The sequence below is a fragment of the Danio rerio genome, chromosome 24, assembly GCF_052040795.2.
Source record: "Danio rerio strain M-AB ecotype USA chromosome 24, GRCz13ab, whole genome shotgun sequence".
Classification (NCBI taxonomy): domain Eukaryota; kingdom Metazoa; phylum Chordata; class Actinopteri; order Cypriniformes; family Danionidae; genus Danio; species Danio rerio.
Genome location: NC_141044.1, coordinates 7722661 through 7738915, shown reverse-complemented (window position 1 = coordinate 7738915; position 16255 = coordinate 7722661). Strand labels below are relative to the sequence as shown.

Below are 16255 nucleotides of genomic sequence, written 5' to 3'. Positions count from 1 at the left end.
CTTACACTTGCATGATTGGATTGTTTCTGTTTTGTTTCTTGCAGCCCCGTACACAATCATCACGTTCCCGTTCCTGTTTGCTGTCATGTTTGGGGACATGGGGCATGGCGTGCTGATGACCTCTGCTGCGCTTTACCTTGTCCTTAGAGAGACCCGTCTGCTTGCTCAGAAGAGTGACAATGAGGTCTTCATTTATCAATGATTAACACATTACACACACAAAAATATACAACACCAAATTTGCATTGAAGATGTTAGTACATATCTAAATGTTAACACTGCAGGTTTAAGCGATTACACTCATAACATTGATGACTTATATAGTCATTGACTTAAATAGACAGAAAATGATTAGCCCTACTTTTTCAAATATTTCCCAAGTGCAGATAAAGGTGCAGTAGGTGATCTGCCAAAATGCGAACCGTTAGCATAATAGCTTTGAAAACACAGCACAAGACGTCTAGAACGTCTTCACAGAACATCCTTGTCTGTGTGAACATTGCATTTTTAATTTAATTACTGGTAAAGTCGTTTTGGAAATTTTTCAGATATATCGGTATCACTGTGTGAGTACTAATCATACTCTAAAATCTCTTTCATCTGGCGTGTGTGTGTAGATGTTTAACATGATTTTTGCTGGACGTTACATCATTCTACTGATGGGGATGTTCTCAGTCTACACCGGGCTCATCTATAATGACTGCTTCTCAAAGTCCCTCAACATGTTCAGCTCTGGCTGGAGTGTTCGACCCATGTTTGCACCTAATGGAAACTGGACGTAAGTTTACAACTTCTCAACAACAAATAGGGTATACGCCGAGCTAGTGTTTTTCCCATGCTGATAAACTTCCGGTGTGCTGTTATTGTGAGTTTTTATACGGTTCCTTTTACAGCATCGATGTTGTAATGTAATTCAAATACAATCAGTTAAATAGACATTGGCATTTATTTAGTTGCTCAAGCGTAAAACAAGGCAAAAAGCTGTTTACTCGCACGCACCCGTCAGAATTGGCAGGCTAGAGCAGAAGCTCCATTGAATTTACCAGGGTAAAATAAATGCTCATATTATAGAAATATGGTGGGGAAAATGTAATTTAATGCAGTGCTTCTTGGACAATCTGAGACCCACTTTATATCGGATATTACACAGCCGCTGATTTTTAAAGAAAACAGATCTTAAACGCGCCGATTTTACATTGGCATTCAGTTCACCGGAAACAATTAACCCAGGTTACTGGCAAATTAAAAGTCCTTTTAGCATGCTTCGGCATATACCCTATTATTAAAACATCAGAACAAAATGAAAAAAACTCCAGTCATGTAGTCATTCTTTATTTAACTATTCAGAATAAAAACAATGACAAAACAGCTTAGAGATTTTTTTTAACGTGTAATGTTACACAATGCTTATAAATGATGAAATACTGATGCACATTTACCTGTTTATGAATTGAATATTCTTCTGTTTTGTATGTTTTGTAGGGACCAGACTCTGGAGAGTAATTCAGTTCTTCAGTTAAACCCGTCTGTTTCTGGCGTGTTTGGTGGCCCGTATCCTCTCGGCATCGACCCTGTATGAATCATACAAATACACTCACATAAAACACACACCCTGGTTTTATCATTATCATACTGCTTATGTAGATGTTGGGACTAAAGCAGCCTATATTCATTTACACTGAAGAGCGGCTGGTCTGCTTTTTAACTACTGAGAGATTTGAGCTGCTGTCTGGGCTATCCTTGCCTTTTTACACCTCCCTTTCTTCATGTGTTCAATACTTTTGTCCCTCTGCTGTGTCTTTTTATTACACATAACTTAATTTCTATACAAAGTAAATTTGCTTTCTTTGTATGTATGAAGTACTTTGACATCTGGTGAAAATTTCAAGTCCTTTAGAAATATATTTTCAGAGGAAAATGGTGCCGTCTTCAGTACTTCATTTCTATAAGCAAACATCAACAAATATAAAATAGCATAAAAAAGACTAGCCTTGTGTACTTTTGTCCTCTAGTTAATTGGTAATGTAACAGATGTCCGTAATGCAGTTTTCTTATAATCATGTTTTAAACTTAATAGTAAAATGAAACTGTGTGTGAGCATCATGTAATGCTGCTTTACCAATTTTCCTCCATTAGATCTGGAACATTGCCGCAAATAAGCTGACGTTCCTGAACTCCTTTAAGATGAAGATGTCTGTGATTCTGGGTGTCATTCACATGCTGTTTGGAGTCACGCTGTCCCTCTTCAATCACCTGTAAGTGCGTGTTCATATGTGTGTGTGTGGAGTAACTAGTGTTTCAATTACTGCAGCTTTTTCCATGTGTCTCACAGATACTTTAAGAAGCCTCTGAACATTTTCCTGAATTTCATCCCTGAGATTGTGTTCATGAGCAGTCTTTTCGGTTATCTGATCCTGCTCATCTTCTACAAGTGGATCGCTTATGATGCGGTGACCTCTAAAGACGCTCCCAGTCTTCTGATAGCCTTCATCAACATGTGTCTGTTCAACTACAACGACCCCACCAACAAACCGCTGTACAGAGGACAGGTAACACCCATTAACGCAAAACAGAAGTTGTATTAATAGATCATTCTTGCTATATGCAGTTTGTACGAAAGTTCAGAAGTTCAGAAAATTTTTCACTCTTGTTATATTGCAGCCTTTTGCTAAAACAATTTAAGTTCGTTTTTTCCTTAATTAATGTACACACAGCACCCCATATTGACAGAAAAACTCAGAATTGTTGACATTTTGCAGATTTATTAAAAAAGAAAAACAGAAATGTCACATGGTTTTAAGTATTCAGACCCTTTGCTCAGTATTTAGTAGAAGCACCTTTTTGATCTAATACAGGCTTGAGTTTTTCACACCTGGATTTGGGGATCCTCTGTCATCCTCTTGCAGATCCTCTCCAGTTCTCTCAAGTTGGATGGTAAATGTTGGTGGACAGCCATTTTTAGGTCTCTCTAGAGATGCTCGATTGGGTTTAAGTCAGGGCTCTGGCTGGGCCATTCAAGAGCAGTCATGGAGTCGTCGTGAAGCCACTCCTTAGTTGTTTTAGCTGTGAGCTTAGGGTCATTGTCATATCAGAAGGTAAAGCTTCGGCCCAGTCCTTAGCACTCCGGAGAAGGTTTTCATCCAAGATATCCCTGTACTTGGCCGCATTCATCTTTCCCTCGATAGCAACCAGTCATCCTGTCCCTGCAGCTAAAAACACCCCCACAGTATGATGCTGCCACCACCATGCTTCGCTGTTGGGAGTGTATTGGACAGGTGATGAGCAGTGCCTGGTTTTCTCCACACATACCTCTTGGAATTAAGGTCAAAACATTCTATCTTGGTCTCATCAGACCTGATGACCTTTTAGTAGAGGCTTTATAAAGCCCAGACTGGTGGAGGGCTGCAGTGATGGTTGACTTTCTATAACTTTCTCTCATCTCCCGACTGGGTCTCTAAAGCTCAGCCTCAGTGATCTTTGGGATCCTTTTTACCTCTCTCACCAAGGAGGTTCTTTCCAATTGCTTAGTTTGGCTGGACAGCCAGCTCTAAGGGTTCTAGTCGTCCCTAACGTCTTTTATTTAAGGATTATGGAGGCCACTGGGCTCTTTTTGTAACCTCAGCCAGATCGGTGCCTTGCCAAAATTCTGTCTCTGAGATCTTTAGGTAGTTCCTTTGACCTCATGATTCTTATTTGCTCTGACATGCAATGTGAGCTGTAGGGTCTTATTTAATATTATCTAATCAAGTCCAACCAGTATAGGGTCTGAATACTTAGGAACTTGTAATTTTGCAGATTTATTAATAAAGAAAAACTGAAATAAGTCAACAATTCTGTGTTTTTGGGGTGCTGTGTGTACATTAATGGGGGAAAAATTAAATGATTAAATGAGTTTAGCAACTGGCTGCAATATAACAAAGAGCGAAAAATTTAAGGCGGTCTGAATACTTTTCGTACGCACTGTATATAACTTCTGGCTGGATGAATAAAAAATGTTTGTCTGTGTGCGCATAGGCTGGGATTCAGTCTCTGTTGGTGGTGATAGCTTTAGCCTGTGTGCCAGTTATGCTGGTGGTGAAGACTATGATCCTGCGCCGTCAGCACTTGTGGAAGAAGCACCTGGTATGTTTATTTACTCAACCTTTATCTACTATATAAAGTATATCAATTGAGAGTGATTCACAAAGCTGCCGTTTTTGCAGAGATTATTTGAAAGCCTACTGAATATGTGTAACCAACACAATCTCACTGCAATTTATAACGTTTTGATTTAGTTTATTGATTGAGCTAATTCGTATTCGTTTGTGTGTTCTCATTCCTACAATTTGCTCATCCTCCAGTGAGGGCTTGGGTTAGGGGTGGGGTTTGTGGACGAAATTATTTAATTTTTGATCTTGACATTTCTGAATTAATATTCAATTTTCATCATTTCTACTTTTTATTTAGTCAATTATACAGTTGCATGTGCATTATTTTCGCTACCTGTTGCCAATGGCTTCTGCTTGTTCTCAAAGATTTAACTATATTTAACAAAAAAATTAAATAATTAAAAGAAGACATAATTTACACAGCATTATAAAATGATATGTTAAACTCTTATTCTCTGATATTGGGTGTGTTTTAAAATACTCAAATCAAGAATAGACCATTTCAATGTGGTCATGCCATTGGCCCATGGGCATTTCCTGCTTGTTATCAAACTATTTCATAACTGTAACAAGAGGCAATTCAATCATAACTTAATGTTTAAACAGCTATTACAGCATTATTTATTAATATGAGGCTTTTTTTGGATTCTCGGAAGTTATAGAAATTAAAAATGTAAAACAGGAAATACATCAGGAGTCTATTGTTTTTGTTTACATCCCTCAAAACATATCTGTGCTTATTTTTGCCTCCAATATGTTTTACATTTTAAATAAAATTGTAAGGCAACTTGCTGCACAGCTTTTTTTTAATTGACTCAACTTTTTAATCCTAGTACTGTACACTGAAAACCCTAATAAGTTGACTGAATGAAATTAATTGAGTAAACTCGTTGCCTCAATTTAATTGAGGAACGGAATCTCCCAAAACTTGCATGTTTAAGTTTATTTAACTTGCCGGTGTGGTAGATATTACTTAAATTGTTCAGTTCAGTGTGTGTGTCTGTTCATGTAATTATATACAATGAAAAAATTGTTTAAAAGAAAAATAAGTAGCCATTTATTCCCATTATGGTGAATAATTATACTTTTATTACAAAAAAGACTTTGCTAAAAGGTTGCACATATTAAAATTAACATTATTAACTTATTAATAAAATTAACATTTTAAAAAACAGTCAAGACTACATTAAAAACAACCCCTTTTTTTCAAAGGATTAGTTGTGATTTTGAGCTTACTATACTTGAAATCTTAAGTTTATGCATTTTCATTGTATACAAGTTAAAATAACTCATATTTTCTGGTGACAGGAGTAATGTTAAGTCAACTTTACTTGATTGTTTAAGACAAAGACAACATTAGGGTTTACAGTGTGTGTAGTTGACACAATTTAAGTTGAGACAACTCAGAATTGTGGCTTTACAATTTATGTTTCCCGAGTATTTTTGCTTTTACAGGGAACTTCATCACTGGTCAGTGGCTTAAGAGAATATTTTACGAGCCAGAAAATTAAATGCTTTGGCAAGTTATTTACTCACAATGTAGAGGGTTAAGTGTAATGTTGAATGCAAAGTTTGTTTTGTTTGATGAAAGTAAAAAGTGCTACACAAATGTTAGTAGACATGACGAACAAAGAGGGTTTGCACTGTTACAGACTGTGAGCTTTTGTGTTTCCTCAGATATTTTTAACAGCATGCCATGGGATAAAACCAAGTACACATTTTCTTTATAAATGTATGTCTGTGTCCATATAGATTGATAGGGTAGAATCATAGAATTGATGGTTTTCTTTAGGGCTGCACGATATTGGAAAAATCTGATACTGCGATATTTTATTTTTTACAGTAAATATTGCAACATGAATACAGTTTCACAAGATGGTTGAATAAGTCAATTTCACAGTTTTCTTGGAAATCTAATAGTATTCATGTACAAAAAAGTTAATCATCATAATGCAAAAATGCTTTTCTTACTTTTTGTTTCCTTTTTAGACCAAATATCTAAAAAATCTTAGATCAAGTAAAATATATAGTTTTAGAAATAAGTCAAAATCAAGAGTTTTCCCTCTAAACAAGCAACACATTATCCGCCAATTGGGTAAGTAAAATAATCTTGCTTTTACTTTGAAATGTGGATATTTGGACTAGAAACAAGACAAAATTGTGTATAAATGATTAAATACTATCTCCAAACATCATCATTTTTGTACCTAAATGTTCTAAACTCTCTTGAAATGCATTAAAAATGCATGAAAATTATAAACCATCGCTGTATTATGGTTAAGCTTAGCAGTGACTAAGTGTAACAGTAATTCAGATTCAACATTGCATATTGTGACTATTGCGGATGTGCACATTGCAATATCGATGATGAAACTATATATTGCGCAGCCCTAATTTGCATACTCTTTCTTGGTTTGAAAGAGACAAATGTGGCTCTTCCCATTGGGGCACCTACCATGCTAGATGCCATGAAAGATCATTTTGAATAGTTAAAAAAAGAGGACACTTTTTAAAATAGCAAAATACCTGATGATTAATGCTGATTTTATTACTTGTTTTCGCAAAATAGTATTATCTTTAGAATAAACGTTAATAAAATATAATAATAAAATATATAATTATATAATAATATAATATAAATAAATATTATATATATATATATATATATATATATATATATATATATATATATATATATATATATATATATATATATATAATATAAATTATAAATAATAAATAATAATATAATATAATATAATATAATATAATATAATATAATATAATATAATATAATATAATATAATAATATAATATAATACTATAGTAATAAAATTACTCAAATAAAAAACATGTGTTGTATTTTTTTTTTACCAAAATACTCTGAAACACCTCTGAAGTTTTTAGTAAAACATTTTAGGGCCCAAAATCATGTTCAAGTTTTAATAAACGTTAATGTGAAGGCCTAAAGTAGGAATAGAACTTAAAGTGTGAACTGAAACTGAACGTAAAGAGACTCAGACAATATAGTGTATTATAGTTTAAATTTACATTAAACGCAGCTTAAAGCTGTAGACGTTTAATTGAGGAAACAGGTTTGATTAAGAGCTCCTCTGTTAGACATTTTGGTCACACTTTACAATAGGGTTTCTTTAGCCAGCACCTAACTAAACTTTGTAGGTTTCTCATGAACCTCCTAGGTAGGACTTAAAGTCATTCTTATGTCATTTTAGTTACTTTCATTGTCTGAAAAATAAACTGTAATGTGACAACAAGGTGAAGTACTGAACAACTTCGAAAGGTAAACAACTAAAATAGACTATAATCATAAAAATATGAAAATATCGTAAAATAAAAATATATTTAAGATATTTAAGTTACAATTTAGTACATACAGATGAAGTCAGAATAATTAGCCCCCCTGTTTATTTTTTCCCCCCAATTTCTGTTGAACGGAGAGAAAATGTCCGCAACACATTTCTAAACATGATAGTTTTAATAACTCATTTCTAATCACTGATTTATTTAATCTTTGTCATGATGACAGTAAATAATATTTGACTAGATATTTTTCAAGACACTTCTATACAGCTTACAGTGACATTTAAAGGCTTAACTAGGTTAATTAGGTTAACTAGGCAGGTTAGAGTAATTAGGCAAGTTATTGTATAACGTTGGTTTGTTCTGTAGACTATCAAAATATATATATAGCTTAAAGGGGCTAATAATTTTGACCTTTTTAAAAAAAATTACAAAGACTTTCTCCAGAAGAAAAAATATTATTAGACATACTGTGAAAATTTCCTTGCTCTGTTAAACATCATTTGTGAAATATTTAAAAAAGAAATAAAAATAAAAAATCAAAGGGGGGCTGTATATTGTATATTTTTACAAATATTTTCTCTGCATATGTTTACATGTGTGTCAACAAATCAAAATGTTTTTATTTTTTAAGCACAAGCAAATAGTTAAAACAGTGATTTAAATAGTATTTTAAAATCGCCATGAAATGGAAGTTAAGATCCGTTTTCTGCTATCGTGACATACGTCCACTTGAAACCATCCTGAAATTAGAGAAGAATGTAGGGTGGTGCATGATTTTGACCTTTGGAAACTGATTGGATTGTTGACTATGAAGACTATATTGATAGTATGGATAGTATACACTATATAGACTACTTTGAAATGAAGGAAGAATGGTCGAATTTAGAGCAGAAACGGGACACCCACTAATATCATTGCCCTACTGGAATTCCATGTGAAAAGGAAGTGAAGAAAAGTCATGTTTGAGGGAGGTTATGTATGGTACTGTATTTGGTTTAAGTTTATGAGGGCAAATTAATTTTAACAAATAATGAAGTGCACAGATACACCATTTATAACAAGAACTATCATATAAAGTTGAGGGCCAATGTATTAGCTGTTCTGTGTGATTTATTTATTTAGTTTTTTTCTTAAATGGATTAAAAAAGTTTTCACAGTATTTCCAATAATATATATATTTTTTTTATAGAGAAAGTCTTATTTTTTATTTTGGCTAGAATAAAAGCAACCTTAAGATTTAAGGTCAAAATTATTAGCCCCTTTCTGCTCTCCATTAAACAGAAATTGGGGGGAAATATAAAAGACTAATAATTCTGATTTCAACCCATTCAAATAAATATAATATAAATATATTTAATGCATAAATATATGCGTTTAAATTAATATATAAATAAAAAACATTGATTTCATGGCGACTTTAACATCAGATATTTCATATAACATCTTTCCAAAGTGCACTTATAGATAAAAAAGAAAGATATTTCTTCACTATTTACTCAAACTCAAGGTGTTGTAATTTCTTTCTTCTGTTTAACATGAAACAAGAAGTCAATAATGAAGAATGCTGCCAAATAGCACTGACAACCATAGTAGAAACAAAAAACACTAAGGGAGTCAACAGAGGATTTTTTTTTCAAAGAAAATCCACTAAAAAGGGTCATAATTCCCCTTAAAACCAGTTCTATGAGATCAAAAATAAATAAATCGATAAATTGTACACTGTCCCGTCTTTGGTAGGTGCCTCAAGCAGTTATACCAAACACAGCATATACTCAAACGCCCATGGCATGCTGATAGCCACACAGACCTTGTTTGTATTTAGTCCCAGATGAGGGATGCAAGACCTGCAGAGAATCTAGAAACTTTAGAGCAGACAGGCACCAGCTCACCCCCCGGACTCACCCAACAGGGCACACAGAAGTTCGGTGGCGTCCGGGTCGGAAACGGGCCTACGGAGGACGAGGCAGAGATCATTGACCATGACCAGCTCTCACAACACTCAGAGGAAGGTGATGAGGTGAGTGTCGGTTTTACAGAACACAGTGAATTATATGACAATTACTCTTTGAAAGTCACTAAGGCTGCTGTGTTTGATGAAATATAAAGGTAAAACTGTAGCAATGTGAAATATTGCAACAATTTAAAATGTGTTTTATTCAACGCTATCTCACAGCAATTCGTAAAAAATCTGTTTAAAAATCGTATATTTTTGTACGAATGAACTTTAAACTGACAAAACCTAAAATAGTTACGTTTCCTCATGAGATTAGGCTGGATTTACGGATTATAAAATTGTTCATTACGACCCCGAAGTGGCGTAAGGCCTGCTTAAATGTATCTGTTGTTAGTAATTTGCTGCTTATGTTTGTTATGAGGCAACAAACAGTGTTGTGTTCAAAAGTGTGCACGTTTAGACATTAGCCCCTTTCACACAGTGATACCGGTAAATATATGGAAAATTTCCGGAATGACTTTACCGGTAAATTCAAAAAAGCGCTGTTCACACAGGCGAGGACGTTACGGAATTTTTCCCGAAAAGAGCATTCACACATCTATTCCAAAATACCGGTAATTCTGACATCATTAAACAGAAATGAGCTCAAACGGCTGCGCTTGTATTTGTAAAACATTTGACTACATCACAAACTCTGTGGATGGATCAGTATTGTGGACAACTTCAATGAAAACATATAGAGAAACATTTTCGCATGTCGAGATGTTCATGATATGTGTGTGTGCTGGCGCTTATAGACTGTTTATAAGCACACGCAAAGCTTGAAGGTAAACAAACAACGGCTTATCATAAGCATCTTATCGATAATTAATTACACAGTTGGCATTAAGATGAACATATAAACGTTATCTGACTAATTTCTAGCAGCTAAATTTGTCTGGAAAAATATTAAAAGCTTTAATTCTCATAAACCACGCGAACGTTAATGCGTCTGACTGTTCTGATTGGCTAAAGCAGACGTCTCACGTCAACACGTTCTAGACATGCACGCGCTTATTACGGCAATCTTCCTTTTGCGTTCACACAGCGCAGCATTCCGGCAAATTACCAGTAATGTTACAACTTCTCTTTCCGGAAAATAACCAAAACGAATTTACCGGTATTTTCAAAAAGAGCCTGTTCACAAATACACAACTTTCCAGAAATTGCCGGTAATTTTCCGGAATGGTGTGTATGTGTGAAAGGGGCTATTGTGTCATATCACTTAGCTCTTACTTTGCTTTTTCTTGAGTAAAAGTATGCCTTTATAAACATTATGAATAGTACGAGTTTATAGAAATTATTCCTTGTGAGATCAGACTGGTTTTACTTATTTTAAAAATATAATGTCAAGACTGAACTTTAGGACAAAAGGTAAAGTATAAAACATCATATTATAAAAGTGATGACAACGTATGTTTTTATCTTACTTTAACTTCATTTAGAAAATTAATCAGGTTTCAGCTTGATGCTTTAAGTCAGCTTAATTGATGTAAATTAAAAGTTGAATTGGCTTAACATAAAAATGTAAGTGAGCAACATATTTGTTACAGTGTAGATGTTTGGTGGCACACAGAAAAAAACTCTGTTAGACTGACGATTTGCTGTGTTGTAATTTTAGTGCAGTGAGATCATTTTTAATGGAAAAGATCTCATACTGTATAATGCTGCAACTCAAGCTAGTGTATTTTGTAACTGCTTAGGCAAAAGAGACCGATTAAATGACACTTAAGCAATTTGTCATCCCACAGTGATTCGAGAAATGTAAACAGAGGAGTAACTCCTCACCGAGACCCTGTGAGCCTGACTCACCCGCTCCAAACATACCCACCGCTGGAATGTGCAAAATATTTTCATCCCCTGTCAACTTTTGACATTGCCCTGAACCGTCTGTTCTATGGTGTGCTGAGCGAATAGAAAAAGAAATACAAATAATAAAGGGAAAAAAAAACACTTGAATGAATTTGGTAGCACAGTGTTTATTCAGGGTCAGTCTTATGAAATGTGTCATGAATATTTCCAGGTCATATGTCCCAGAATCCTTCTTACTTTAAAAATATTATAAAAAATTTGTTATATAGTGTAGTATTTTGAGATTTAGCCTGCTAGATGTGTATTGTGGGCAATACCTGTACACATTTGTTTTAATTGCAACCAGGCTTAATGCAGATTCGTACTCAGGTTTACATTTCTGTAGACAGTGAAATACGTAACTGGAGCTACGTCTGCTCGCAGTTTTTGTTTTTGCATATCTGTCAAGCGCTATGTACGCTTTTTGATAATCTCAAATTTATCTCACGCATCCTCTTCTCACTTAAATCCACTATAGGGGCGCAATATACACTTCAGCCGACTAAGGGTGCATTCCCAAAAACCATTGTTAGCCAACTAAAGTCGCAAGTTGTGTCGTTACAAACATAGATCGTTGATTTGGCGTTTCCCTAATCTATCGTTCCATAAAACATTCGCAAACTGCTGTAGTTAGAAGCAGAGCTCCTGGCTGTGTTCTATTCCCAGTTATCCCCCTATGCCCTGTTCATTTAGAACATTCTAACATTTAAACTTTAAATAATTCTTTTTAAAGCATTAAAGTCATCACTCTTAGGTGTAATTTGCTTTCAAAGTATTTTCACAGTTCAGTTTTAGCGATCTTCATGTTTACAATTGCTCATTGATGACATTTTGAACACAGCCGTGGCTCATGACGAAAGCTGTGGGTGACCTATTATTTAAAAGCGGAATGTACGTTACGTCTCCAAGCTAGTGAAAACAAAAAACACAGCATATGTTAATGCTTTTAATTTATTGTATTTATAAAGTATCTATTTATAAAGTAGCTATTTATCAAGTAGCTGTACTGTAAATGACATGGGTCTGTTGGTTAAAACATTACTGCAGTGGTTTGAATATTTCCAATTGAAAAAAGTAGACTTTTAAAATAACAAAAAATAAACAATATTCTACTTAATAATAATAATTATAATCATCACTTCATCACGTTTTTAGCCTGTTGTTTCTTTATATATATATATATATATATATATATATATATATATATATATATATATATATATATATATATATATATATATATATATATATATATATATATGTAGACAGGGGTATGTATCCACAATGAGCCTTTGTTGTTTAATTTGGTACTATTAATTTACTGTAAAAAAAATATCTGTTAATTAACAGTTTTAGTTTTGTGTGTATTTATGGTTGTGAATTGCATTAAGGTACCTTGATCTCTGCAGTTTACAAATGACCTAAGTGACTTTTATTATTTTATTAGTTTTAGTAGTTTATAATAATATAATGCATAAGAAATAATATATAGAGAACTGAGTCTGTAAAATAACGGAAAATATACTAGCTGTTTATTACAAGGTTTTTGTACCATAAAATACAGCTCCAACCCAGACAAAATATCACTTTCAACTATTAAAAATGTTAATAAAAGTCTTTTTTTTTTTTCAAGGTTAAAAGTTGCTGGAAGAAAGATCCAGGTCCCATAAAGCAATTCAAAAGCATAAATAAACAGGAAAAAATAGGAACATGAATCACAAAATACAGAACATTGCTAATTTAGGGATATTTTTTAAAGTGTAGTGTCATCACTATTGTTAACATGTGGTCTGTATGAAGCAGAAAGTTAGCCATATGATGATTCCATCATTCTGGAAAGCACTATATGTTTTGAAACTTTGTTTGAAGAAGTAATAATTTATAACCATCCGAATTGAATCTTTATACAATTTATGATTATGACTGAAATGATGAGTTATAACTGAGGTGCAGATCTGTGGTATTATCCACACATGGCAGCAATTGTCGGTGGTGAAACAGGATTGCGTAGATCCTCGTCTGCTGAGATGGAAAAAATTTAATATGAGTGCAAAAACAAAGGCAGGATTCAGCATGCACATTTCAGAACATTATACCGCAGCGTATGTAAATAGTGTAAATACCAGAGAATACAAACACTTCGCACACCTGTTTTCTAACAGATTGCTGTCTTTCTTTGTCTGTTGTATAACCTTTGACCTGCCTAGCCTTATTATTGATAATATATCTTGCTGTGAATTTCTAATTGTATTTGAATTGTCTATCTAAAACTCTGCTCTTCACTTTTCAAGCATTCAGAGGAAGAACCGGTAAGAACTTTTTCTGTATTTTAACTTTTGTTAACACACGATCTTTCTCACATATCATTTATGAGTGAAAATGATTTATTATAAATGTTTTATTTAGGCACAAGTTACGATTTATTCAAATTAACAGCTTCTAATAGTTTTCAAATATGTTCATAATAATAATAAAATCTAATTCTACCAGTAATAAATGAACATAAACTGCTGGCCCTTTCAGTAAAGCTGTTACTCTCACTTAAAACTCACTTCGGAAACGAAAGCACATAATCAGTACCTGAGGTTATCATTGTGATAGCACTTATTGATCTTGTTTCAGCTGCGATGGATGGTTAGGACTAAAACTTAAATTGACATAGAAAAGATAGCATTTAGTGGGAGCACAGTGGCTCAGTTGTTAGCACTGTTGCGTCACAGCAAGAAGGTCACTGGTTCGAGTCCAGGCTGAGCCAGTTGGCATTTCTGTATGAAGTTTGCATGTTCTGCCCGTGTTTATGTGGGTTTCCTCCGGGTGCTCCGGTTTCCCCCACAGTTCAAAGACATTTAGTATAGGTGAATGGGGTAAGCAAAATTGGCCGCAGTGTATGTGTGAGTGTGAGTGTGAATGTATGGGTGTTTCCCACTACGGTGTAGCAATTGGAAGGGCATCCGTTGCATAAAACATATGCCAGATTAGTTGGCCATTCAATCCGCTGTGTCAACCCTTGATAAATAAGGGACTAAGCCGAAGTTTTTGGAAGGGCATCCGCTGCTTAAAACATATGCCAGAATAGTTGGCAATTCATTCTGCTGTGGCAACCCCTGATAAATAAAAGACTAAGCCGAAGGAAAATGAATGAATGAATGAATGAATGAAGATAGCATTTAACACATCACACAATGTGTTGTGAGTAGTTCACTGTGCAAGTGAGGTCATTAATTCTACTGTTACAAAAATATCATTTCACATCATGCTACTGAATTAACGCTCATGAATGTAAACTATGCACTCTGAGTCACTCTGTAGCCTTGGCCTTTTGATATCCTCTAACACACTTCTGCGGTAGAACAATAAGAGTAATGCGCCAAGTTTTCCATGATGGCTATTGAGCCATTCAGCACTCTCAACGAAAGAAACAAAAGTGGAAAAGGGAAGCCAGCCCCTGCCAAACATAACTTTACAAGACTTTACAAGTGGGAAGATTACGTCCTGTGCTTTTCAGAGGAAACTCAACTGATGTAAATGTTCCCTATATATTGTAAATAAATTATGTACAGTATAATATATATATATATATATATATATATATATATATATATATATATATATATATATATATATATATATATATATAATTTATACATCAAATATTAGTACTTTACAATAATATTTCACTCTGTCTGCAGTTTTTGTGAGTTACCTTAGTATGAATGGTCATATAATGTTTGCTTTTACATCACTAAACATTTGTAACAATTCAAGCAAATAATCCGAAGGTTAAATATGCAAGTAATTTGTGTCAATCTTTTGAATTATGCAATGTAGAATTAATGTTAGAGCTCCAAATGAGCATACACTCAAAAAATTATTATTATTATTATTCCCAACGCATACACTGCGTTAAAAGCTGAATAAGTTGGCAGTTTATTCTGCTGTGGCGACCCCTGAATAAATAATAATAATAATAATAATTATTATTATTATTATTATTATTATTATTATTATTATTTTGCTGCTTGTTTAAACTTACTCCCAAGGCTGTTTTTATCAAAGTTGATATTTAGCGCACCATGTTGGTGTTTCGTAATATGTTATTTTTTACGAGGTGGGTCGTTAGCTTAACACTAAACCTTCAACCTAGCGGACCAGGACATACACACATGCACTACGGATAATTTAGCTTACCCAATTCGCCTACAGGGCATGTCTTTGGACCAGAGCACCTGGAAGAAACCCCCACAAACACTGGGAGACTCTGTTTGTTTGAACTACTTATTTAAAATGAGCTGAAACAACACAATTCTTAAGTTATTTTAACTTAATTGTTGGCCACTTAAATTTGCCAAAACCAATTAACTTAGTGAAGTTTATTTATAAACTAATTTCGAGAGAAGCATGAGCTTATGATTGATCATTAACTAATGCATGATTCACCAATCAGATGGTTTTTAACTCTAAAAAATAACCAGAGTTTCGTACTTTAGTTATCTTCGCCTTGAAGAATCCCCCCTTCCACCCTACTCTTCCACCTTTCCCTTTACAGAGCGGCATGGTGGCACAGTGGTTAGCACTGCTGCCTCACAGCAAGAACATCACTGGTTCAAAACCTTAACAGGCCAGTTATCGTTTCTGTGTGGAGTTTACATGCTTAACAGGCCAGTTGTCGTTTCTGTGTGGAGTTTACATGCTCTCCCCGTGCTTTTGACTTCGGGATCCTACATTCATTACCCTTTCCTTTTTTTTCTGCAGTTTAACTTTGGAGACATGGCTGTTCATCAGGCCATTCACACTATAGAGTATTGCCTGGGCTGCATCTCCAACACGGCCTCATACCTGCGACTCTGGGCCCTTAGTTTGGCTCACGCTCGTAAGTGCGCACACACACATATACATGCTTGTTTTTGTGAATTGTGGAGACATTCCATACACTAAATAA

The 16255-nt window shown here is 34.3% G+C and overlaps 1 protein-coding gene across 4 annotated transcripts in view; it reads left to right on the top strand.

Annotated features, from left to right (window-relative positions):
• The window catches only part of atp6v0a1b (ATPase H+ transporting V0 subunit a1b), a 37703-nt gene that overhangs the window by 11413 nt on the left and 10035 nt on the right, over positions 1-16255 (top strand). The window contains exons 12-20 of one of the 4 annotated variants that reach the window (XM_087308671.1): positions 45-184; positions 618-778; positions 1483-1573; positions 2137-2255; positions 2333-2549; positions 4015-4122; positions 9295-9489; positions 13608-13625; positions 16069-16186. In XM_087308671.1, the coding sequence (XP_087164797.1) occupies positions 45-184; positions 618-778; positions 1483-1573; positions 2137-2255; positions 2333-2549; positions 4015-4122; positions 9295-9489; positions 13608-13625; positions 16069-16186 (1167 nt within the window). 4 annotated transcript variants of the gene reach the window in all.